Source organism: Netta rufina (genome assembly GCF_964035555.1).
Source record: "Netta rufina genome assembly, chromosome: 2".
Taxonomy (NCBI): Eukaryota; Metazoa; Chordata; class Aves; order Anseriformes; family Anatidae; genus Netta; species Netta rufina.
This window is the reverse complement of record NC_140124.1, coordinates 11,485,226-11,508,226: the sequence shown is the minus strand read 5'-3', so window position 1 is coordinate 11,508,226 and position 23,001 is coordinate 11,485,226. Positions and strand designations below refer to the sequence as shown.

Below are 23,001 nucleotides of genomic sequence, written 5' to 3'. Positions count from 1 at the left end.
CATTTCTGTCCAAGCAATGAGAGGGGACTTGTACTGTGAGACTCCTTGTAAAACTGGTGTGCCTTTACAGTGCTTTTAAAGGGAAGGAAAAGAAAAAAAAAAAAAAAAAAAAAAAAAAAAAAAAAAAAAGCACATGGAGAGTAATAGAAATGCATAGGATAGTCTTTTGTGATGTGGGGTAAAGGCAAAAAGTCAATAAAATAAGAAACAGTGCCCAGCTGTATATGGGAGATCATTTTATCTCCTTATAATTATAAAAATATTTTCTTTCCTGTCTCAAAACTGACAGCATAGGGAGAAATAGCTTCAGTCCTATATTGTGATGTTAGCTAGAAGAAATACAACTTTGGTGTAATTAATTTTACTAATTTTCATTTGTACACACACACATAACTGCAGAGGAATATAATGGGCAGTTCTGCAAGGTCATTGGGACCAGCTCACTTGCTAAAGTAAATTGTTAAAAATAGCATTTTTCATAAAATCTCAAACAGGAAAAACATTTATAAAGGCATCTAGACATAAAGTTTTGAGTCTTTAATGCTTTCCAGAAATATTTGCAAAATTATCAGAAATTCTTTATGAGTCTGATCAGAAACTAATTAGTGTGATTTTTTTTTAATTATCACCACTGGAATTTGATCTGGCCAAGTTTACACAGATAGATCACATCTGAACAAGATTTATTTTTTTTTTTTAAATTGTCCTAGCTTTAAAGACATTTATGGAGAAGAATTTTTTGCTTGAAAATTGTAAATATAAAATTCAGTGTATTTATATTTTTTGAATGAAGCCTCGTTGAATTAGATGTAAAGTTCATATATATTGAAAACCTTTAGCATTAATTACTCCTGAATGTTTGTGAGTACCCAAAATCCTGATATAAAAGCTGTAATTTCTATGCAAAGCAGATAGGATGATTGAGTTATAATTAAAATGGTAATTATACCCTTAATGCTCTGTATTTGACTTTTCAAAAAATGTTATGCTCCAAGAAAAGCTATTTAAAGATCAGAGAAAAATGTTTGAAAAATGAATGTATTCAAGACATTCTAGATCTTTTAAAATCCCGTTATTGATTTTTACATGCTTTCATGTGTAGTCTGAAACATTTTCTTCATTTATTTCGGTCGATGGAAATAATAAAAAATCATTGGAACGTGAAAAGCTTAAACGAAGGCAATATTCTCCCGGTTGATATTTAACACGATAAATATTTGAGGTGTCGGAGGGGAGGCAGCAGCATTCACTTGCTGGCTGCAAGCCTGGCCTTCCTCCTCCTAACCAGGTAGGGCCAGCGGGACCGAGCACCCCGCAGTCCCCCCCTCGCCACCTTGGCATTTCCTCCGATCCCTCACCGGCTCCTCCAAATTAAACAGAGAGCACCTAGAGCTATACATCAAATGTCAGGCATGGCAGCCTGCTGGAGCCGTGTCAATGTTTGATGATGTATGGCTTGCTGCGGGAAACGCCGGCCGTGGTGGCGGTGACGCCCGGTGTGCTTTGCGCTCATTCAGCTATGCTGCGTGCCCAGAGCTGCTGCGGGGCACGGGTGGGAGAAGAGAGGCGTGTGTGCAAGAGCAAGTGTTCACCTCTTCCCAAATCTCTGCCACGCTTGTTTTATCTGGGGCTTGTGCACCCCTGTGCAACAGTGAAACCAAAACAGGAATAGGAGTGCCTGTATTCACCCTGGTACTGGAACCCCTTCTGCTGCTCAATTCATCTGAGGAAAGCAAAAGGAGAGCTGTAGTTTGCTGAAAGTAAAATCAGTAAAATTCTGCAGTCGTAGGTTTTATTTATTTATTTATTTATTTATTTATGCATTGCTTACAAAGAAATCCATATCTACCATCCATCTATTCATCTTGTATATCCATCACTCACCCCGGACTTCATAACTTTTCATTCTAGTTAATCTTTGTGAAAATTGGAACTTTTTTCCATATGTGACTTGACTTGGAGCTTTTAGATCAGAATCCTGAAATTGTGTGGTTTCTGTAAAATACGCAACAGTGATTTCCTAGTTTCTAGCTATCTTTCCTAGCATGAAAAGGGAAAAGAGCCAGGGACTTCACTCTTTCTAGTCTATTTTCTGCTCCCTTTTTCCACCCATGGGTGGTGGTAAGAACCTCTTGGCAGGTTCTAAAAACAGGGTAAAGCTAAGCCATCCCTGCAAGACATGAGCTATATTTTTGTTACAAGCAGTCCTTCCTCTTCCAGTACCTGATCCAAAGCCAGGGCATGCATTCATCTCACTAGCAGTTCTGACAACCCCTGATACTCATCCATTTCCATAAGGTCTTCTGGTTGATGGTAAGGGTGATCACACCTTCCAGAGCAGGCACTGAATGGCATCCTTGGCTCCCTGTGTAAAAGGTCGTGTCTCTGCCCTCTGCTAAGTACCACCTGAGCCCATCATGACATATTTTTCCTTCTCATGCCTTTATGCCTTTTGCAGGTAATGCTGAGGATCCCCTCTTCTCCAAGGGGACTAGAAATGGCAGAAGGGGAAAAATAAACATCTAAAAAATGGAGGTTCAGAAGAAACAATGAAAAGCCAAAGGGTAAAAAAAAATGAAAGAAGACAGTAGTACAAGAGAAAGAGTAGAGAAATCTGGAAGGAAAAGGACAAGAACTATTGCCTGTTGTCTTCTCTTGCTTTTTTTTTTTTTTTTTTTGTACAAGAAACATTTGTAAACTTTTTTTTTTCCTGTTTAGAACAGAGGCTATTTCAATATCCCATCCCTTGTTTCACACGGTGGTTTGTGGTCTGTCTGCCTTCCATAATTGAGAACTGCTATTTGCAAACCCCTGCAGTAAGTTCTGAGTGACTGATTTTTAGTCATTGAGATCTTTCGAAACAGTACTAGTTAGCAAAAGACATGCTAGGGGTGTATATCAGTGCCAGTTGGCCCAACAAAATGGGTTGTTAGGCATCACTGATAGCCATTAGCTATTCCAAATTTCTACAGATGTAGTCTGAAATTAAATGCACAAGCAAATTTTTTAAAAGCTTTGCATAAAAAGCTGAACTTACAGAATAGCAAATATCTTCCACTTTTAAAGACACAGGGAGTCCAAAACAAAGCCTGCTTCAGTAACAGTAAATGTTTCTATGGATTTCTACAAGGTTTGGCTCAGGCTCTAAACTCTTTCCATATGCCGTATAACTATAGTCTGGCAGGGAGGTTTTGTGGGAAAAAAGAAAAAAAAAAAAAAAAAGCAAGAGCAAAAGCATTTTAAAATGTGGTAGATTTGGAAATTGTTTTTGAAGTGTTTTTAACATTAAAAAGAAAGCATGTTGGACAGCCAAGTCCAGTTGGTCTTGCCACATTGAAATGAACATAATTCACCCTGTTCTTACCAACGGAGGAGATCAGCAGCTGTGGTTCCTTTACCAAAGCTGGAGTGGAAATTTGCCAGTCATTCACAATTATTTCTTTCCTCTTCTTTGTTTTGTGCTAGTCCATGTCTTTTGGGCTGAGTTTTACATTTGAGGCTTTCTAATCTAAAATTCTCAAAGTAGGTTGCTTTGTGCTCCCTTTAAGGGACTTTGCTAATCTCTTTAGGGATGTGTAGAGATATTTGTGGTATGAATGCTCCTGGGTCTTCAGCCTTCCTGGGGAAGAATAACAGCACCAGCAAGGGGGACCTCCCTCTCCCCTAGCCTGCATTTTGTAGTGTAGTTATACCTGTAAAACTGGTGCAAGCTACCAAAGCATTTCACTGCTGCCAGGTACTGAACCAGAAACAGAAACAGCCTGTGGTCTCCCATAGCCCACATAAACCATTTTCTCCTTAAAACAAGAAGCCCCTAATGGCGCTAACACTGCTGGCTGTGATGGAGGCTTGTTCCCAAACACCATTTCCCAGGGGCAGCCTCCCTTGGTGATGTTCAAATCGATACCTGCTGTATCTTTCTGGATGGACAGCTGTGTTCCTCTTTGGAGAGCTCCCAGCTGTTGATTTGCTACCAGCCCACATGTAAAGAAAAGAGCTGCTGATAGAGTCCTGCAGGAGAAGTTGGCTCTCCAACCTCTTGCAGCGTGTGGCAGCCCATGCACCACACCGCCATCAAGGCAATCAAGGAAGCAAAGGCAGCACATGGACCCATTTGTCTTAAATACAGAGGCACACGGACAGAAGGATGGATATGGGGTGCCACCTCCCATTGGGGTTGAACGGCTGGTGACAAAACCAAGTGTTACTAAGAGCTATATTTCACCCATGAGGGAAGTAAGCATTCATTTTATGTCTTTGATGTGGACCCCAATGTGCTACCCCGTGCTGCTGATGTGATGACATTGTGGCAGCAGTGTTTCACTTTCCCATAGGGATTTCCATACTGAGGCCATTTGCTAACAAGGACCAATATCCTTGACATCACATAACTTTAAAGGATAAATGTACAACTAGTTTCAGTATGCAATGAGGCTGAGCTCTTCAAAGACCTCCAACCATCCAGCTATGCAAGTTTAGTGCTTACATACCTCAGGGGAGCTCAGTTTTTATCCTTTCCTGTGCTACTACAATGCATTTTGCAATGTCAGTAAGCTCCCTGAAGAATCTCCCAATTTTGTACCCTGAGAGATTTCCCATTGTCTTTACCTTGAAAGACACCTTTACATCTTTTTTTTTGTTGAAAGTTTGTTCTGTGGTGTGTTTTTTTTTAGTTTAATTAGACAAAAATATTAAGTTCAAAATAAAAGTAGTAAAGCGTGTCTTATTAAAGCTTGGATAGACATGGAATGACACTACCGCATCACTGCTAGAAGCAGATGAGTGTTAATCTTTCAACAGTTAAAACCTCTACGTGCTAAAGAAACCATGAAATATGTGATACATGACATAAATTTTAGCAAAACAGTTGTTGAGATGTGTTGGAAATGTCAGCTAAAAAAAGTCTACTTAACCACCTTAATGTATAAAAAATGGCAATCTACAACTTGGCATGATATATGCATATATATATATACCAAGTACGTGACAAAATGCAGCTGAACCACATCATTTTTGCCTGCAAGGGAAAGACTTTCTTATTCTGTTTGTTTCCCAAGTCTCAGGGTCTATGATAATTTCATTAGTTACTGAAACATATTGTTAGTGCATTCCAAGGACAACGTTAAGTGCATGGGGCTCCTGTTACTAGCAGTGAAAATTAATATCTAGGACATTTCAATAGGATCTGAACATTTCACTACAAAAGCATTGCAATATAATGAATGTAGAGCTAAATGGGATTTAGGAGAGGGGATTTTATTTATTCCATTTTCTGGTGTAAGGAAATCACTTTATTCTGATCACCTACTACTGGTACCTATTCATTACTAGGGCATTGAAACTGAAGAGAGAGAGAAATGATTTTAATCTGCTCTTGAAACCCAGTAGGTCTGGGCTCCCCACTTTGTCAGGGGAGAGAAACAGTTCCAGGTGGGAAGAGGTGGCCAGGATATGGCCATCACTTGGGTAATGCTTGGTACACCGGCCCCTCATTGGAAATGAGGGTGACTGCTGAAATGCTTACCTAGAAATAACTAGCCAAAACACTCAATCAAAGGAGGAGGGTGCTCAGTTCCCTAAATCCACCTTCCTAATGCAGCCATAGCTGACTGCCTAGGGGTCATTGCACTGCTTTCCATCAAGGCACCCGGCACCAGGATCCAAAGCTTGTTATCCTCCACAGAGGCTGGTTACAGCTCAAAATACCTTTTAGCATTATTATTCAAGGAGACGAAAATATATGTCATAACATGCATCCTTTCACAGCGCAGTCTGAAATGAGCCATCGCTTGATGTCCCATGGAAACAGGGGGATGGGGTCTCCCGGGACACATAATACAGACTAATACGCAGACTGGGTTTTAAATACTGGGTTGTAAGAAGAAGGAAAGAAGAAAAAATATAAGGACAAAGCAATAAAGAAAACCTCATGGTAGTGTTGGCTGTCAAGAGCAGAGACCTTGAGGTAAAACCATGTTGTCCAGCCATGTATTACCCAGCCATTCACTGAGGTAGATATCTCTGGGAACCAGAGGGAAGTGGCAAGAAACCATCAGTCAGAAGGAAGTGACTCTGTGAAGCTCAGGGACAGCTCGAAGGCATACAGCTTTGGTGTAAGGGTATTTTGGCACTCTGGCACGAGAACCATAGAGTTGCGTTTCCCAGCTCAGTGACCTCGCAGAGTGCTGTCTACGCTGTGAAACAGAAAATGTGCTCATTTCAGCTGTCACTGCTGTATGGGCAGAATATTATTATTATTATTGCTGCATTATTTCATGGCTAACCAAATGTTAAAATGCAGTGCATCACCCGCTACTTCCATGCCAGGGGATGTGATGGCTTTTCTTTCTTTCTCTCTCCCCTTCTCTCTCTCTTTTTTTCTTTTTTTTTTTTTTCTTTTTTTTTTTCTTTTTTTTTTTTCTTTTTAATAAATTTCATTTTTGAATACATGCAGAAGTTGTTGTGGTAGTCAGACTAGCAGTGCTCAACCTTGCCAAGTGAACTCAGTGGCTTTAAATGTTTTGTCAGTTGCAATCAATGAGAGCAGGTCTGATGCTTTTCAGCTCCTAACAGAGGTTTCCTTCCATTTACCCTCCAAAGAGCAGCATCTGTTGGCATGGTGTAATGGCCACTGTGTCCTGGTTTCAGTTAGGTTTCAATTAGGTTTCAATTCACTGCAATTCTGTGATGAGGAAAGGACAAATGGGCAACCAGGCTGGAAACACACTCTGCACACACGTTCACATGCAGAAATGCTTTCATACACTCTTTACCCAGGCTGCTCTGAAAAGAAACAGAAATATCCACAAAGCACTGCTGGAGGAGACTTTGCCAACCTGCTACTCACCTGTGAAAATGAACTACATAGATTAATTACCTGACAAAGGCTGGACCACAGCTGTCATCTCAAAACGAAAGAGTAGCATGTCAACAGAAACAAAGCAGGAGACATGCTGGAAGGGATTTTCTCTGGGGCCTTGAGTAGGCTTTTTTCTTTTCTTTTCTTTTCTTTTCTTTTCTTTTCTTTTCTTTTCTTTTCTTTTCTTTTCTTTTCTTTTCTTTTCTTTTCTTTTCTTTTCTTTTCTTTTCCTTTCCTTTCCTTTCCTTTCCTTTCCTTTCCTTTCCTTTCTTTTCTTTTCTTTTCTTTTCTTTTCTTTTCTTTTCTTTTCTTTTCTTTTCTTTTCTTTTCTTTTCTTTTCTTTTCTTTTCTTTTCTTTTCTTTTCTTTTCTTTTCTTTCTTTTCTTTTCCTTTCCTTTCCTTTCCTTTCCTTTCCTTTCCTTTCCTTTCCTTTCCTTTCCTTTCCTTTCCTTTCCTTTCCTTTCCTTTCCTTTCCTTTCCTTTCCTTTCCTTTCCTTTCCTTTCCCATTTTATGAACTGGAAACTGAGGTGCAGGGTGAGAGCAGGCCTGGCTTTGGTATGAGGGCACAGGGGCAGAAACTCAGCCCATATCCCTGAGGCTCAACCCACCGCTGCCTGCCTGCCCACCAGACTTGCAGGACAGGCAAGTCTTTTGGTGCTGATTTGTTCATACCACGGATAATACTGGAAGTTGCTGTAGCTCAGAGATTACATACAGACATGGGAGTGGTCCTGATCCTGCAGACGAAATATTTGTGATGCAGGCAACGGTGACCCGGAGTCAGCAGCGACTGCGTAAATCGCTTCGCTGCTTGCCCCGTGGCTGCCTGAGCTTCCACGCCAGCCATCACACCTCCAGCTGTTTGCAAAGCCTTACTCCACCCAGGGGGAATTTTCAGTCCGATGCACATAGAAATACTCAGATTAATTTGATTTTTTTGGGAGAGACAAGGAGATTTAAGTGAGGTTTTGGGTTGTTTTTTTCTTTTTGTTTGTGTTTATTTCTCCCCTCCAAGCTGCCTTTCATTGCGCATTTACTAGTTCTGGAAGACAACACCCTGCTGACACTTAGAGAAGCGTCAGTGAATAAAGTCTGTTGTACAGGCTGCAAAGCCATCTGGACTTTCTACTGAAAAGGTTGGACATGGTTTTAGGCAAGATTTTATCACATCTGAAAAAAAAAAAAAAACTTCTTCTCACAGTACCTCTTCCAAGGTTGATGTCAGATTTTTTTTTCTTTTGTAGGTTGCAAAACAAAAAATTGACAAACAGTTGGAAGGCAGTAAGGATGGAGATATAAATCTCTAGAGAAAGCTTTGTCAAAGGTAGCAGAGTATAAACAAAAAATAAATTAGTTTTGGTGTTATCAGAAACTGGACAGACTTCGATTTGTATAATAGTTTGTCTGGGTTTCCAGACCACCTAGGCAATGCCTCTGTGAGGCTAAGCATAGATTCACTCAGCAAGAGTGGATTTTTTTTTCCTCTGAAAAAGGGAAAAATATTTAAACATATAATCATAGGGGCAGAAGGGATGAAGAAAGACAAGACAAAGGTGCAATGGCAGACAGCTCTAAATCCTCTGTCTTTTTGCCTTAATTATTTCCAGCGGCTCTGAGCAGAATATTTCGATTTGCTTTCCATATTAGCTCTTGAGCCCAAGAATTTTATGTAGCTACAGCCTTTGTGCTACAGTCCCCCAGGACAGTTTTGTGGACCAGAGAGGGCAGAGTAAGGCTGTGCATCAGCTCCTTCTTGCCGATGAGCCCTGTGAGCACTGCAGGAGAGAGCAACTTGCTAGATGTCATTTATTGGGGTGCCCTTTAGGGTAGGTGCATCTTAGCAAATCAGCCAACATCCAGCAATTACCTTAATACACACACTGGTGACACAATTCTATAGGTAATGAGAGCTGGGCATGAATGTAGGAAACTGTGGATTGTTCCACATTTCTCTCTGGAGTCGTTTGGATTTTGGGACCTTCTTGAGTCATCTCATAGCTGTACTCAGGAGCCCAAACATGTATCCCCTGACACCTTAGAGACCTGTAGAGGTATCCTTCCAGAGGAGTGGTGTGTCGATAGAAGAAATTTATTCTTATTCGTATTATACTTTTTTTTTTTTCTTTTTCTTTTTCTTTTTTTTTTAAAGGAAGAATTGCATATTCTATTTTTTGTCTTTGACACTGACTTACCTGAGCACAATATTAAAGCTGGTTACCTCTCAATTTAATCATCAGTTATATAGGAGTAAATATACTTACCTACCTAACAAATCTTACAGGGTTTGGCCAATTTGTAGGTAAACTGCTCTGAGATTTTTTCTAAGCAGTTAAATACATAGAAATAATTTCTTTTGAATTTCATTACTGGGTTTATCCAAGTATTCTTTGTTTTGTTTTTCCCAATAAGTTCTTCTTTTGTTGGCCACAGTGATCACTCTCATATGATGAGGAAATCTTCAAGGTTTGATGTGCAGTAAGAAATCTGAACTGTGATTGAAATCTGTAGCGCTTCATCCATCTGGGGGCAGATCATCATGGACTAAAACTAATGCCGAATTTTTAGCATCCAGTGCAGGTTCTCAGCCAACATGCAACAGTAAAATCCTTTATTAATTTCAGCAATGTCATGTTAATGACCTGTGTTTGTCCAGTGAAGAAGAGTAAGAGAGGAAGAAACGGGTTTTAGCACTGGTGCCACACACACTCCAATCACCACAGCCACACACACCCCAGGCCACCACAGATGAGGAAAATTAACCTTGCTAATTACACGTTTGAGGAGAAGCCCAGAGAAGGGTGAGGTAAATGCAGTTTGCCTTAATATCCCTCCCAGCCAAGGGAAAGGTGGCTAGCAAGGTTACAGCTGGATTTCAAGAATCATTACAGCAAATGATAGCAAGATCTTTAACAAGAAAGGAAAAATTCCAATGTCTGTATCGTAATTGCCGAGTAGTGTATTATACACCTCTGCAGTGATTCAGAAAGTTGAATTGTGCAGTGCCTTGCTGGGATCAGCAGTTCAGAATAGATTCAATTTGTTTTGGACACTGCCTGCACCCCACTTTATCTAACAAAGCATATGTGTAATGGGGAAGGCTCTTAATGGTGCAGCTCCTTAATGAGAACCATAAACACACAGGCGTAGATTTTCCAAGTGGTGCTCGAGGGATTTGAGCAAGCACGGCTCTCTCACAGCTTTCAATATGTACCCAAGAGCTGCTGACTGGTTAGGCTGTAGGAAGAGAGTGGACCTCAAACAGCCAAGAGTATTGTATGTGATGAGGGGTTTGCTCCTGTTAGTTTCCAAAGGATATACATTTTAATGCACGTAAGATAAAGCAAGGAAACAGAAAACTGAAAGGACATTTCTCAGATAAAGCACTGATTTTATTAAAGAGATACGGCTCATAATATGAATCTAAAATCTAGTTTTTTATAGGGAACATAAAAGCCTTTTTACAGAGTTAGCCATTCCCAGGCACTGGTGGCTTTATAGAGCTTTTATCTAGTTAAAGAAAACCCATTCGTGCTAATTTAATATCTGTGGTGTACAACAGCTTGACACCTGAGGCTTGTCCTAAAGCAGGCACAAGGCTGCAAAGTGAACACTACTTCATTGTTTTGAATTATTCAGCACTCGCAGCCAACCTTATGTGTGTCTCTGTAGGAAGAAGGATTTTGGGTTAAGGATCAGTAGAAGAAAAAAAGAAAAAAGGCAAACAAACAACCCCTCCTTTCCGGCGTTTGTTAGCAGGTGCAGTATTGACTTCAAGAATGATTCTGCAAAATTGGTGTGGACATCCTTCATTACCAGAGCGACAAATGCAGAGCTGTACTCAGAAGCAGCAGAGGCTGGAAGCTGAGTATGGCTTCCTTTAGGGAACAACTGTTCGTGTCGGTGGAAAAGCTTGTTTCCTCTAAATTCATTGAAATGGTACTTGTTGGTAGCATCTTTTTAGAGCAAGATGAATGCAGACAGTAATGAATCAACCTCAAATAGAGGGGCTCATCTGTTAGCATCCTAACATTAACACACTAATGTGAATTTAAAGATTCTAATTAAACCTACATACGAAATGTTTTGCTACAGAATAGAAAACCGTACATTTTGGAGGAGCTGGGACATTTGGATTTTACATTAATGCCTTTTTGTATAGTATGCTTATTTTATGTATTCTATTTTCTTACAGCCACTCCAGGGGGCTCTGAAACAAATAAAAAGATACATTATATTAAGTTTGATTGATTTCCTGTAGTCGAGGGATATATTGAGAAAACAGACCAATTTTTTCACTGAGCTCTTAGAATAAATTCCTGTTTGATCTTCATTACTCCCCACCATGGCTACAAATTTCTCTTTAGATATTTAGCATTGATTAATCTCATTTACAAGATCACATATTTGTACTTATGGACAAATTTACGAGTTGATTCAGTATAGCAGAACTCACATCATATCTATCTCTTTCTAAATTTGTCCATCCATCTCCAAATATTCCAACAAACATTTCTTTTTCCCTATTTCAGACTTAGTATCTGTGAAAAAAAAATAAAAAAACATTAAAAAAAAAGTTGACATTTGTTCAGTACCCCTTTGACATTCATAAGAAGGACTTAAAAAAAGGACTTAAAGAAGGACTTTAACTAGCCCTCCCATTCATCCTTTGTCCCATCTTAATTTCTGTGTGCACGCTATATCCTCTCAACACTAGTCAGGGCAGTACCTATCATTTTCATAAAGCCATTGGGTTACTGATAAACCCCAAAACCTTTGGGTAGAGAAAGGACTTTTCTATTCCAACTCCCATTCCAGGGTCTTTCAGTGCATTTTTGTCACTCTTTCATCTGCTGCACAGTGTCTGTCTTTAAACTCTGCTTCATACAGCAGCCAGCACAGCGTTGAAATTTAGTAAATGATCACTAATGATATAAATAATGGTGTGGAGGCAAATATGTTCTGTGGGGCCTCGGAAATTAGCAGAGCAATCAGCCTCCAGCCGGGGTGAGAGGAGGAGAGGCAAGCAGCCAGCAAATGATGGCTCTGAGCCCATGAGCCCCTTGCACAGTCCAGACAAGACGTCCAAGTCAGCCGAGGTCAGCCGAGCCTTTACAAATGCAGAGCAAATTCAGAGCATTTGGTGATTACAGAAATGAGAAATTTATTAGGGTAACACAGCATCACATGTAGCTAAAACTTTGTAATAGGACCATGAACAGCTGCGAGGGTTGGTGAAAGGGATTCTTTTGACTGAATCGATAGGAGCTGTTGATCTTCCCCATCAATCTTGATAAGAAAACCATGAGGATATTCAGTGTCAGAAATGTGTTATTGTTATTGGAGTTTTCATTAGAAGCTCGGTGTGGGAACGCATACCCAGCTGCTGCCTGTGCAGCACGAGCACAGTCCCCTCTGAGGAGCGTGAATGAGGAGACCTCTCTGAGTCAGGATGTACACAGGATATATGAGCACGTCCAGCTGAAATGAAAACATACAGCCAGACAAAATAAAAGCACGTCCATCTAAGATAAAACAAAGCCCATATATGCTGGCCCTGAGGGATAAGCCAGAACCAGACATAATGATCAATACTGTAGGAGTTAAGATCGGAGAGAAATAATTACTGCACATCTCAAGGAAAGGACCACAATGAATTCCTTGGCAATGCCTTGTTCTTTGAGTAATACTCTGTAAATGCCTGTGCATGCTGAAGGAAGGCTGAGTTATGAGGGCTGTGAGTGCCTGCAGCCTCCAGAAGTACCTGCATGACCCTGCTTGGAGGTCTCACTGCTGTTAATGCCATTTGCCTCCTTTGTGAGGAGGGTAAAAATCACCCCCTTTTACCTCTAGAGAAGTGGTACTTGTGGTAAAGCAAAGAGCTTGCACTGAGGCTGCGGGAAGGAGTGAACCCAACCTCCGACCTGCCTCCCTCCCTCCTTCCATGGGCCACCCCTGCCTGCTCTTTCCTCTTGGTCATGGTTCAACCCTTCCCCATGGACAGGGGGAGCTCCTGGCTACACGAAATTGATGCCAGCAGATGAATGGTGGAGGGCAGCCCACGACCCTCTGCCATTTCTCTTCTCAAGGCTGTCTTGAAGATGATGTAGTACCTGAGAAGAGCCTGACTAATTCATTGGCTCTGGGGTGCAATCTCTTAGTGATGAATCTCCAACTGGCTACGGCAAACTTATTCACAAGCCTGAGAAAAAGTGTGTTGTGTAGCAGCAATTTGCTGTGCACCCTGACCAGGACCAGCACTCCAGGATTGATATTCACTGTGCTGTTTTCCTCCCTTCCCATTTAGGCACTGAGAGTACTCCACAGGAAAAAATACAAACTCCCACTGTCAAAGAGCGCCTGTTTCCCCCTTGGCCAGTAAACAGAAGTAGGTGTGCATCTCCTTTTATCAGTGAAGGAAGTTGTGAACTTAATTCAACCCAATCCCCATTCATCGTGTTCAACATTTACCCCCAAATGTCAGTAATTTTCTGGAAAATAAAGTACTTGGGAGACAGGAGAAACAGAGCCCTTGGTGATATCTGTATAGTAGAGTATTTCTTCCCATCCATATGCAAATCTAACCTTTTTGATATTTCAACCCCGTAAACCCTAAGACAGGATTTCAATAGAAAATGTTTACTAAAGGCTTTCTCCTTTATAATCTATTGATTTTAATATCCTTACTACTCCTGTTGAATGTCAGTTTTACCCTGAAGACTGCCATTGCAAACTTGAACACATTTAATTATTTATGCCATTTGAAATATTAGTGCTGAGAAATGACTAAAAGTTTTTGATTCTGTAATGGTATGATCTAAAGTTTAATTTTCCTGTGTGAATAACATTGGTAATTTGATATGGTAATCAAGGACAGATGAATTCCTCAGACAACACAGTGCAGTTTTAGTGGTAATGACATCTATTTTTCATTTTTCCAGCCTACTTTTACATGACAAAATATATATATTGTGATATCTCACAGTGTTTCTTCATGTCGGAAATTTTAGTATTGTCTGTTTTCTTTCTTCTGCTAGGAACCTGAACAGGTATCTCTTCCTTTCACCACTGTCAATGGCATTTAGGCAATGTTAATGACCTGAGTGCAAGTAAAAGCAGATTTGGGCTTCAGTGTGGGTCAAGCAGCCTTCTTTGCCTTGCTGCTACCACCTACTCCATTAGTAAGAATGAGAAAAGTTTTGATCTCAAAGACATTGCTACTGAGACAAATATTATTTGTACAGAAAAAAATATAAGTAAGGGCCTATAAAAGCCAAGATTTTGAATGCAGACAAACCAAAGCAGGCCATCTGAAAGAAACACATCGGCTGGAAGGTCCGTCCTTTTGGACAGAGGTGGTTTTTCCTCCCAACATGCTGGGTTGCCCATGCACAGCGCCAAAAGCTGGTGTCGCCAAGCTTGCCCTGCCTGACCACTTGAATTCCCCTCCTTGCAGGCTGAGCCTCATCTGGAGCATCTCTGAGTCAGGCACATTTCCACTGGCTTCAGTGGAGTTTTGGATCAGACCCCAGTTTTCCAAGGAGAAACACTTAAACAAAATTTTCCCCAGGGCCAAGCATTCAGGTGGTGTTCAAGAATCGGTATGAATTTGCAGAGTTCTGACTGTCCACATTTCTTTTATTTTTTTCTCTTCTGCCCCCAGCTACTATTTCTCTGCTATTACATGTTTCTTCTTTTCCCAAGGAATGTTTCTAGTCTTTTCTTTTTTTTTCTTTTCTTTTTTTTTTTTTCCATCTTCTAAAATCTTCCCTTTTTCTGGTACCAACCTGATAGTTGTTCAGAAGCTGCCAAGATGTATTTGGCTCTTGTATTTACTCCAGATGGAGACTCTTATTCTCACTCATATCTGGCAGTAAGAACTGTGGTATCACCAAATGCAACATTTCTATGAGATTAATTTTTTTGAAGAGTAACAAAAGACTGGTTTCTTTTGTGCATAGTTTGTAAGTTATTCCTCATGGCAGATAACGTCAGCTAACCTGTATCCCAAAGCTCAACCAGGCTCACAATGGTCATCAATAGTGGGATCTTTCTGGTTTATATCCCATCAAGAATGATCACTTGGATGTATATCTTGCAGTAATCTAGGATTATTGATCAAGTGTAAAGCAAAAAAATCTCTAAAATGAAATCTCTTGTTATAAACTGAACAGGGGTAAATGCAGGAACACTTACCCATCATATCTTTCCTGTATGCATTCAGTAGATTTGTAACCATTTTTGTTTCTGTGCAAACACTGAAGGCCAGTTTAAAGGCTCTAAATAGGAAGAAATGCTTCTGCTGATTTCTGTGGGTGTGACTGGTTCAAGACAAATAGCTTCTCTGGTGTGTGTTAGAGGTGAAGGCAGCACACTACGCATCTTGCAACTTAAGGGCATCAGGAAACCAAACCTACACCCAGCCCCACCACTGGGCCAGCTTTCAGGGCTGCATTATTCAAGACCCTGTGATTACACTGTACTACACATGCCTAAATCCTCAGGTTATCAAACCCCTTACAGGGCTGTCTTGACTTCTTATTTTTCTCCACATAGAACAGACTGCTCTCCTCTGTACTCTGCAATACCCAAAGTCAGGGCTGTATGATTGCCCTTAAGTGACCTCTAGATAAGACATTATGGTTCTGGTTGTTTTTCCTGCATCCTCCATTTATTCATGTATTCCATTGCTCCTACTGATTTCACTGGCATCCTTTTAGGCAATGAATTCAAGACAAAAAATATTCGCCTGACTTATTCTAGCTAAGAGGCTTCACATCTAATGGATTTGCTATTCTTTAATGTCCCAGGTCACTCCTTGAGATCAGTGAATGCTGAATTTCTTATCGTCCCTAAATGTTATCTGAAGTCATGTCGTTATTTTGCCTTTAGTGAGTCTCTTTGCATTCTGGCTTTGGAACCTACTGCCAAATGAAGTAAGGAAAGCTCTGACTGTAGGGATTTCTAAATCCAAAGTTAAAAGTTATTTGTTCTATTTAGCATTTTTAAAATGATTCTTTTAGGAATTGTATGTGCCTCTAAGCTAATTAACTCTTAATGAGCGCAAAATGCCCTGGGATGCAGATTTGGAGGGTACTCTAGAAGTGCAGGCATGGATTGAACTGTAATACTGTAGGAGATGAAATTTATGATTTGATTCTTTTTTTTTTTTTAAATGATGTGCAGATAGTTTTATTTATATGCTCTTTATTTTTTCCCATTTTTTTTCAAGTCTAAATAAAGCTGATCAGATTTCAGACCACCATATGGGACCCAGTTACATCAGTCCTGCAAATACAGTTTAGTTTTCAGCTATGGATGAAGTCACCCTCCAGTAGGGAAAACAAGTTTGGAAACAAACTTTCATGTTATGAAAGACAGGCAGCGTTCCAGTGCTGAGCACGTAGCCAGAACATCAGGAAATCAGAACACCTGGCTCTGCCCGGCTCTGTGCTATTCCCTTGGACCAGTCCCTCACCCTTTTAGTGCCTGCATTCATTCATCTGTAAAACAGCTATAATTGCATTTATATCACAGGGGTGCCTTGATGCTTGACAAATGAGAATTGACCCAAAATTCATCCTTCAGAAGCACTGTATTAGCAATACCTTGCTCACATGGTGGTTGTGGACAATTAGATTAGAAGAGGTATAAATGCAGTCAAAGTGAAATTCCATTTAGGAACTGTCAAACTGTTCTTGATAATTTTTCTTAGTTTTCATCTAATTCTTGTGTAGAATTTTGTGAGCATCTCATAGATGAGTTTTAATGCCTCTTTCCTTTATTTGCACCAAGCCAGAGCATTTTGTTCTATGTTATATTAAACTGCCTTCCTTATTATGGGAAAATGGTTGGTTCCCAGAGCAACACCTTGGAAAACGGCACTTAGCAAAACAACGAAAAATTATCATGTTGAAAAAATCCTATTCTTTATGAGCAAATCGAGATTATTTGCAAGGATCATCTGTTAAAAAAAATATTTAAGGTTTTACGAAAAGACAGTTGCCTAATGTTTTTATGTTTTATTTAATTAGATATTATACATATATTTTCTATAATAATGTTTAAAAATTAAGATGATTTTCTGCAACAAACTGTAGAAACATATGGCGTACAGCCTGCAGAGGTGCTCAGTGGCAGTAGTATTACTGATAATATTTGTGAATTAGAATCTTCTTTCCTCTGAAAAATAGCTGTGTGTTCTCCCAGTTTAAGATAACGTGTTTTTGCCAGCATGTTTTTATAGCCATTGACAGTTTAGGGAGGGGAAAAAAATAAAAAAGATATGATCTTCTTAAAGACATTTCCTTACTTCTGCATGATGATGGACCTTTCAGGGTGAGGGAGGGAGAATTATCAGCCTCAGCCTCTCAATCAGGGGTGCTCAAGAGGTCCTGCTATACCAGGTGGGCTTAGTCCAACACGAGAAGAACAGGAACTGTTGCTCAGCCAAGCCACAGGCATAGTCACTTGGGACTAACCAGATTACAGAAGGTCTCAAACCAGTACCCCAGAGTAAGCTCTGGCCTCCAAGAGAGGCTCCCAGAAGGATTTGTAGGCATACCATGGTTTCACATTAGAAGTCAGATGGCTCAAATAAGAAAAAAGAAATATATCCTTTGGATCTTTCTTTTTTATGCTTAGACTTGCAAAGCATTTGAAGAACAACTCATGCTCACAAACAGCATTCCTCTGACTTATCTCTAATGTATGCTTGAAAGGCTCTGTGCCAAACAAAGTGCTGAGATTAAGTAAATTAAAAGATACTAAATGTTGCAGGAGGAAAACAGTCCAAGTAGTGGTGCTCTCAGGAGCATCACAGATGTTTTAGGTTCACATTCATCCACATGTAGTCTTCAGAATTCACCTTTTAAACTTTTTGCCCTGCTTGGCTTCAATACCCACCTTCCCGAAGGTGTCCTAGCAGACTGAACTCACGCCTAAGGGTTCAGAGCACATAGTCTGCAGAGCCCAGTCCACAGGAAAATCTGACCTTTCACCAAAGGGACCATGCTGACCCCGCTCAGTAAGAAGTGCAAGCAGAGGTTTCCCTCCCCTCCTTTCTGATGGCAGTCAAGGCAGAAACAAGACAGACCATGGTGCTCCTCTGACAGTATTAAACAGATCATTTTACTCCAGTAGCAGTGCATCATTAAAAACTCACCTTGACTGCAGAAAAAGATGGCCCTTTGATACCTTACTCATAACCCAGGCCTCAGCTCCGCTCTTAGGCTTCAGTGAGGTAATGGAAAATTTCCTTCCTTAGCATTCCTTAACAACAAAAATCCTGAAAATTACTAAACCTTGATGTTGTTGGTACCTAATCCATGTCTAAGTGGTTTTATGGGACATGTGTTCATCTCTTCAGCTCACTACAACAAAATTATTGAAGGTCTAACATAATTTCTGTGAACTGATCCCACAGCAATGACTAGGAGGCTAAAGAAAAGTCAACCTTGAAATCTTTCCACCTTACCACTAATCCCAGTCAATACAGGCCTTCGCTTTAATTCAGTTAATTTGGATTTAGAACCTAACACCAGCCATTTCTGAGGGGGGTGAGGGTAGTCGGCAGAGATGCTCCTTTCATCTCTGCTCAGGTAGGTGGCGTCTAATTCTAAAAGGGACTGCTCAGCAGTTGACAGCAGGTGATTAATCTGCAGAAACGCCCAGGTGCTTCAATCAAAGAAAGTGAAAGAATTCTTTCTGACTGTGTCTTTCAGGACTTTGCAGACTCCGTGTACCAAATGGTTACACAGAAGTTCCAGGAGCTGACAGACAATTTCACTTCCATGCATGCACGCCACAAATCTCTTGCAGGAATTGTGATGACCAAAGGTAAGATATCCTCTCATTTATTTTCCTCTGGCATTTTTCATGACTAAGTAATACATTATTTACCTAGTCCGCAGTATTGAAGGATGCCTTTGCTCCCACACAGAAAAAATAAATAGTAATGCAGAGAAAAGACACATTAAATATTTACACCTCAAGTAAGTTCACACAAAAAATATTGGCAACAGAGGTAAAGATTTATTCATAACTATGTCCCCCCATTGCTGTGTTTACAGGACAAAATGCAGACCTGTCTTACTTCACATTTCCTAGTAGATGTTTTTTGTGGTTTGTTTGTGGTGTGGGGTTTTCTTTCTTTTTAGTTATCAATAAAAAGCTATATTATTTGTTAATTGCTTTTTTTTTTTTTTTTTTAATCTGGAAATACTGAGTTCTTTTTGTACTATGCCACCATAAACCTTATTTTAGACCAACAGTAAAAGCAAATCTCAACCCTTTTCCTTCCCAAATAAAGGAAACCCAGAGCACATGTAGCTTTAATTCTGTTCTGCTCTGACCATGTAAAGTACTTATCAACAGGGCCATCATTTGATATTGTCTCCAATTAAGATTTACCCAAACGGCACACGCCATACAGAAGTCTTTATCCCTTTGGTGAAACTGTTGCATAAATGGCCTTTCCTTCCTTCTGAGCACACCTCAGTTCAGGCACCTCAGTATTTATGAAGATGTCAGCAGCTGAGATGCTGCCGTAAAATCCCTTCTCACTCAGGTGTGTGGTGCAGTGGATTGAGTTTAGAAATGAGAGGATAAGTTCACGGGGGAAGGGTATGTATAATTCATCCAGGCTTGTCTTACTTGTTCCTTTCAACAATTGTACATGTACTAGCTAGATTCAATAGAAACAACTGTGAATATTGTGAGACAACAGGATAGAGACAGAATGATCTGCTGTACGTTTTCCAACCACAGAGCCTAGGTACCATTTTTTGCAGAACAACTTCTTTCTGATGTGGACAGAGTGAGCAATCAGATCCAGAAGTCAGAAGCAGAAAAGCTGACATAAATACATTTTCAACCTCTGGTTTAAAATGAACTGTTCTCTGGATAAATCTCAAGTCATTACAGATCATCTGTTTCCGGTGATTGTTTTATGTATTACTTCAGGACTTGCAATAATGGAGGAGACTTCTATTTCTGATGTGTCATAAAAAGAACATAGTTCAACTTTTAGATACTCATTGTGGAGCCACAAGTTGGTGTCAATGATACTTGTGATTCCCTTCCAGCTCAGGAAATTCTATGACTCTATTATTTTACGGTTATACAAACACTCAACATGGTCTACGAGCCCTAAGGACCCCAGGAGACATATTTAGCACCAAGAAAGAAGAATAAAAGAGACAGTCCCGTTGACTGTGGGATGTGAAAGATGTACACTAGGCTCAGCCTACTAGCTGCCTTGTCACAGCCAGGTTTCTTGACCATGGCACTCATCAGATCTAAACAAAGTGCTGTAATTTATTTAGATGAGCTCTTTTCAAGCAGGAGGACCACAACAAAGAAAGTCTAAGCATGTCTTTTAGAAGAGGCTAAGTTACAGGACACAAGAACTTTTGCTTTCCCCAGTTTCTGAGGGGAGTCCTCAGTGTTCCTGTTCATTTTTCTTACACTCAATATGAATTTGTTTGTAAGAATCTCACCTCATTCCTAAGTTTGCTACAGCACCAGCATCCTTTAGACCCAGGTATAAAAGCAAACTTGATGGAGCTGATGCTGTCTCACTGCTCTATCACTGGAGATGGACATGGGAATGCACATGGGAAGGACAGTGTAAGACCCCACATCATAGGGAAAGAGGAGTCACCCAAAGGGGTCTTAACTTTTAAAACTGCAGCTGCTGAGGGGATGCAGTGCTAGGGGGAGGAAGGAGCATGTCCAGACCCCTGCCAGTCCTTCTGTCCAGCTGGGCCTATCTGTGCATTGTCTTTGGGGAAGAACTGAAAGAGTCCTCCCACTGTTTTTTTAATGAGCCACATGCCTTTAGTAAGATTTTGCACATTTTTTATTTCATATTTATTCTTAGTCAGCATTAAAGAAAAGTATAATTGTTCTTATGTTCATAACCCATTTTTCTCAAGGCTTTTGTTTTAACTCTGAATTCCCTTTTATGAATTTCCCCAATCTGTCAGCCATCCAATTTGTCAATATCTTCCTGGTCTTGTGAAGCCGAAAAAAGAAACTCACAGATATAATGTGATTCATAGAAGATGCAAAGCTAGAAACAGACTCCTTTTCATACATTTTCCAGGAAGATTTGAGTTCCTTCCAGCGTGAGAATGTCTGCCAGCCATGGCAAGACGAATCATTTGCCATTTGTGTCATTTTCTGTACTAAAGTTGTAGCAGTGTGGTCTGCTCCCCACTGTCATCCCCAGAGGGAGCAAGGATCTTGACATGCTCTGTTCAAAGATGGCACAGACAGGTTTTCCACATCAAACACTCAAATAAGTACAGATTTCCCATGTTTTTAACATAGAACTTGGCTGAAAACCCTTAGATCTCTGCAAACAATATACTAATGACATCAATAAAAACAAATCTGGTAATGTCTTGTTGTGTTTGGTATCATACACAACTATTACGGTAAAGAAATTGATTTGTTTTTGCCTTCATTTCAATTTAATGTCATCGTGACTAGAAACAGATTTATCTGTGCTTGTAGAGTTTTCAGACAAAGCTGGTAAAAAGCACATTGTGATTCTGTGATAACTGCTGTTGAGATAATACAGAAATCTCTACAGAGAAAACAGAAGTGTGCTAGATTGGTTTTCTTTTCCTGAACTCTGACATTTTTTCTGCCATTTCAGTTTCCCAGGGAAACCAAAGAGAGCTACATTTGGGCACTGTAATTGACTTATACTGTAGCACCCAGGGCATATTCCAAAGCAGGAAAAAGAAAAAAACTTTAGAAAATTATGTTATTGACTGACTGTGAATGTTCTCAAGTAATAAATTGCCAGTCAGAAAAGCATGTCAGTTCAATGTATTTACATATACTTTGCTCTGAATTTTTATGAAATTTAAAATCTCAATACATTTTTGTGAAAGTAAGTCTTCAAAACATTTGGTTAGTAGATATCAAGATAATCTTTGAAAACCTCTGCCTAGAATTAATACCAAAGAGCAAATTATCACATTGGATACTAGCTGATGTGATGTTATCTGATGTAATATAGTAATTGAATCATAATAATAAATCAAAAACAAACATAACAGATCTGAACTAAATGCTTCAAAACAAAAAGATAGAATGGTTTAAGTAAATTATTTAACGGTTCTCCAGTTGTAATATATTTAATACCTACCAGTCCTCTAACAGATTCTTCTATCAAAAAAACATTTGATTTACTCTGGGAAAAAAATGTTTAAAAAGTAAGACACTCCATTCAAATCTTCCATGTATAGCAAGCCATATTCCCACATATCCAAGCAGAATAATATCTTGGAATAAGTGGAATATCTCCAAGAACAATAAGTCTTCTTGCTGTTGTAACATAATATTAATACAAGGACCTACATTTTATTGTGTAAGGACTATCCACAGTAGTTCTGACTTCACTGAAGAAATAACCGGTTTACAGCTGGTAAACTATGGTCATTGGTTCACCTGTGCGAAAGACAGTCCAGACCACATCTCATCAACTACACACCATCAGCTCAGAGCACACATATCCATGCATGTGAGGCATGGAGCTAATCTACCTTAGAGCAGTATGTACAATGCTGTGCTTTGTGTTTGTGGCTAAAACGCTGCAGATAACACCAATGTTTTGGCTGTTGCTGAACGATGCTTGCACAGTGTCAAGGCTTTCTCTTTCTTTTCCTGCCCCTTGCAAGTAGGCTGAGGATGGGAAAGAGGCTGGGGGAGACACAGCCAGGGCAGCTGTCCCAAAGATGAAGAATTCAATATTCCATGCCATATGACATTGTACTAAGTAGTAGAAGCTCAGGGAAAGGAGAAGAAAAAGAGAACATTTGGGGTTATGGCAATTTTCTTCCCAAGCAACCATGAGGTGTCATCTCAATCCATGAGTCTTCTGGCCTTCCATTTTATCCCCAACCCACAAGAGAGGAGAGTGAACAAGACACTGGGTGAGTGTTTGGCTGTTGGCCAGGGTCAACCCACCACATATATATTCAGACCTGTGAAATGATCTGAAAATCATTCAGATCATGTATAACAGAATTTTTAAAAATACTGTCTGTATATGGACCTGTGTTTTGGCACAGGTTGTAAAATTCCTGAAAGTGTAGAAGTTCAAACTTATACCTAAATAATTCTAGAT

At 39.9% G+C, this 23,001-nt stretch overlaps 1 protein-coding gene across 1 annotated transcript in view; it reads left to right on the top strand.

Annotated features, from left to right (window-relative positions):
- ADARB2 (adenosine deaminase RNA specific B2 (inactive)) overlaps positions 1-23,001 on the top strand; it is a gene marked incomplete at both ends in the record, with an annotated part of 309,097 nt that overhangs the window by 230,445 nt on the left and 55,651 nt on the right. The window contains one exon of the mRNA XM_084306904.1: positions 18,581-18,695. Within this exon, the coding sequence (XP_084163030.1) occupies positions 18,581-18,695 (115 nt within the window). The remainder of the gene's footprint in view (positions 1-18,580; positions 18,696-23,001) is intronic.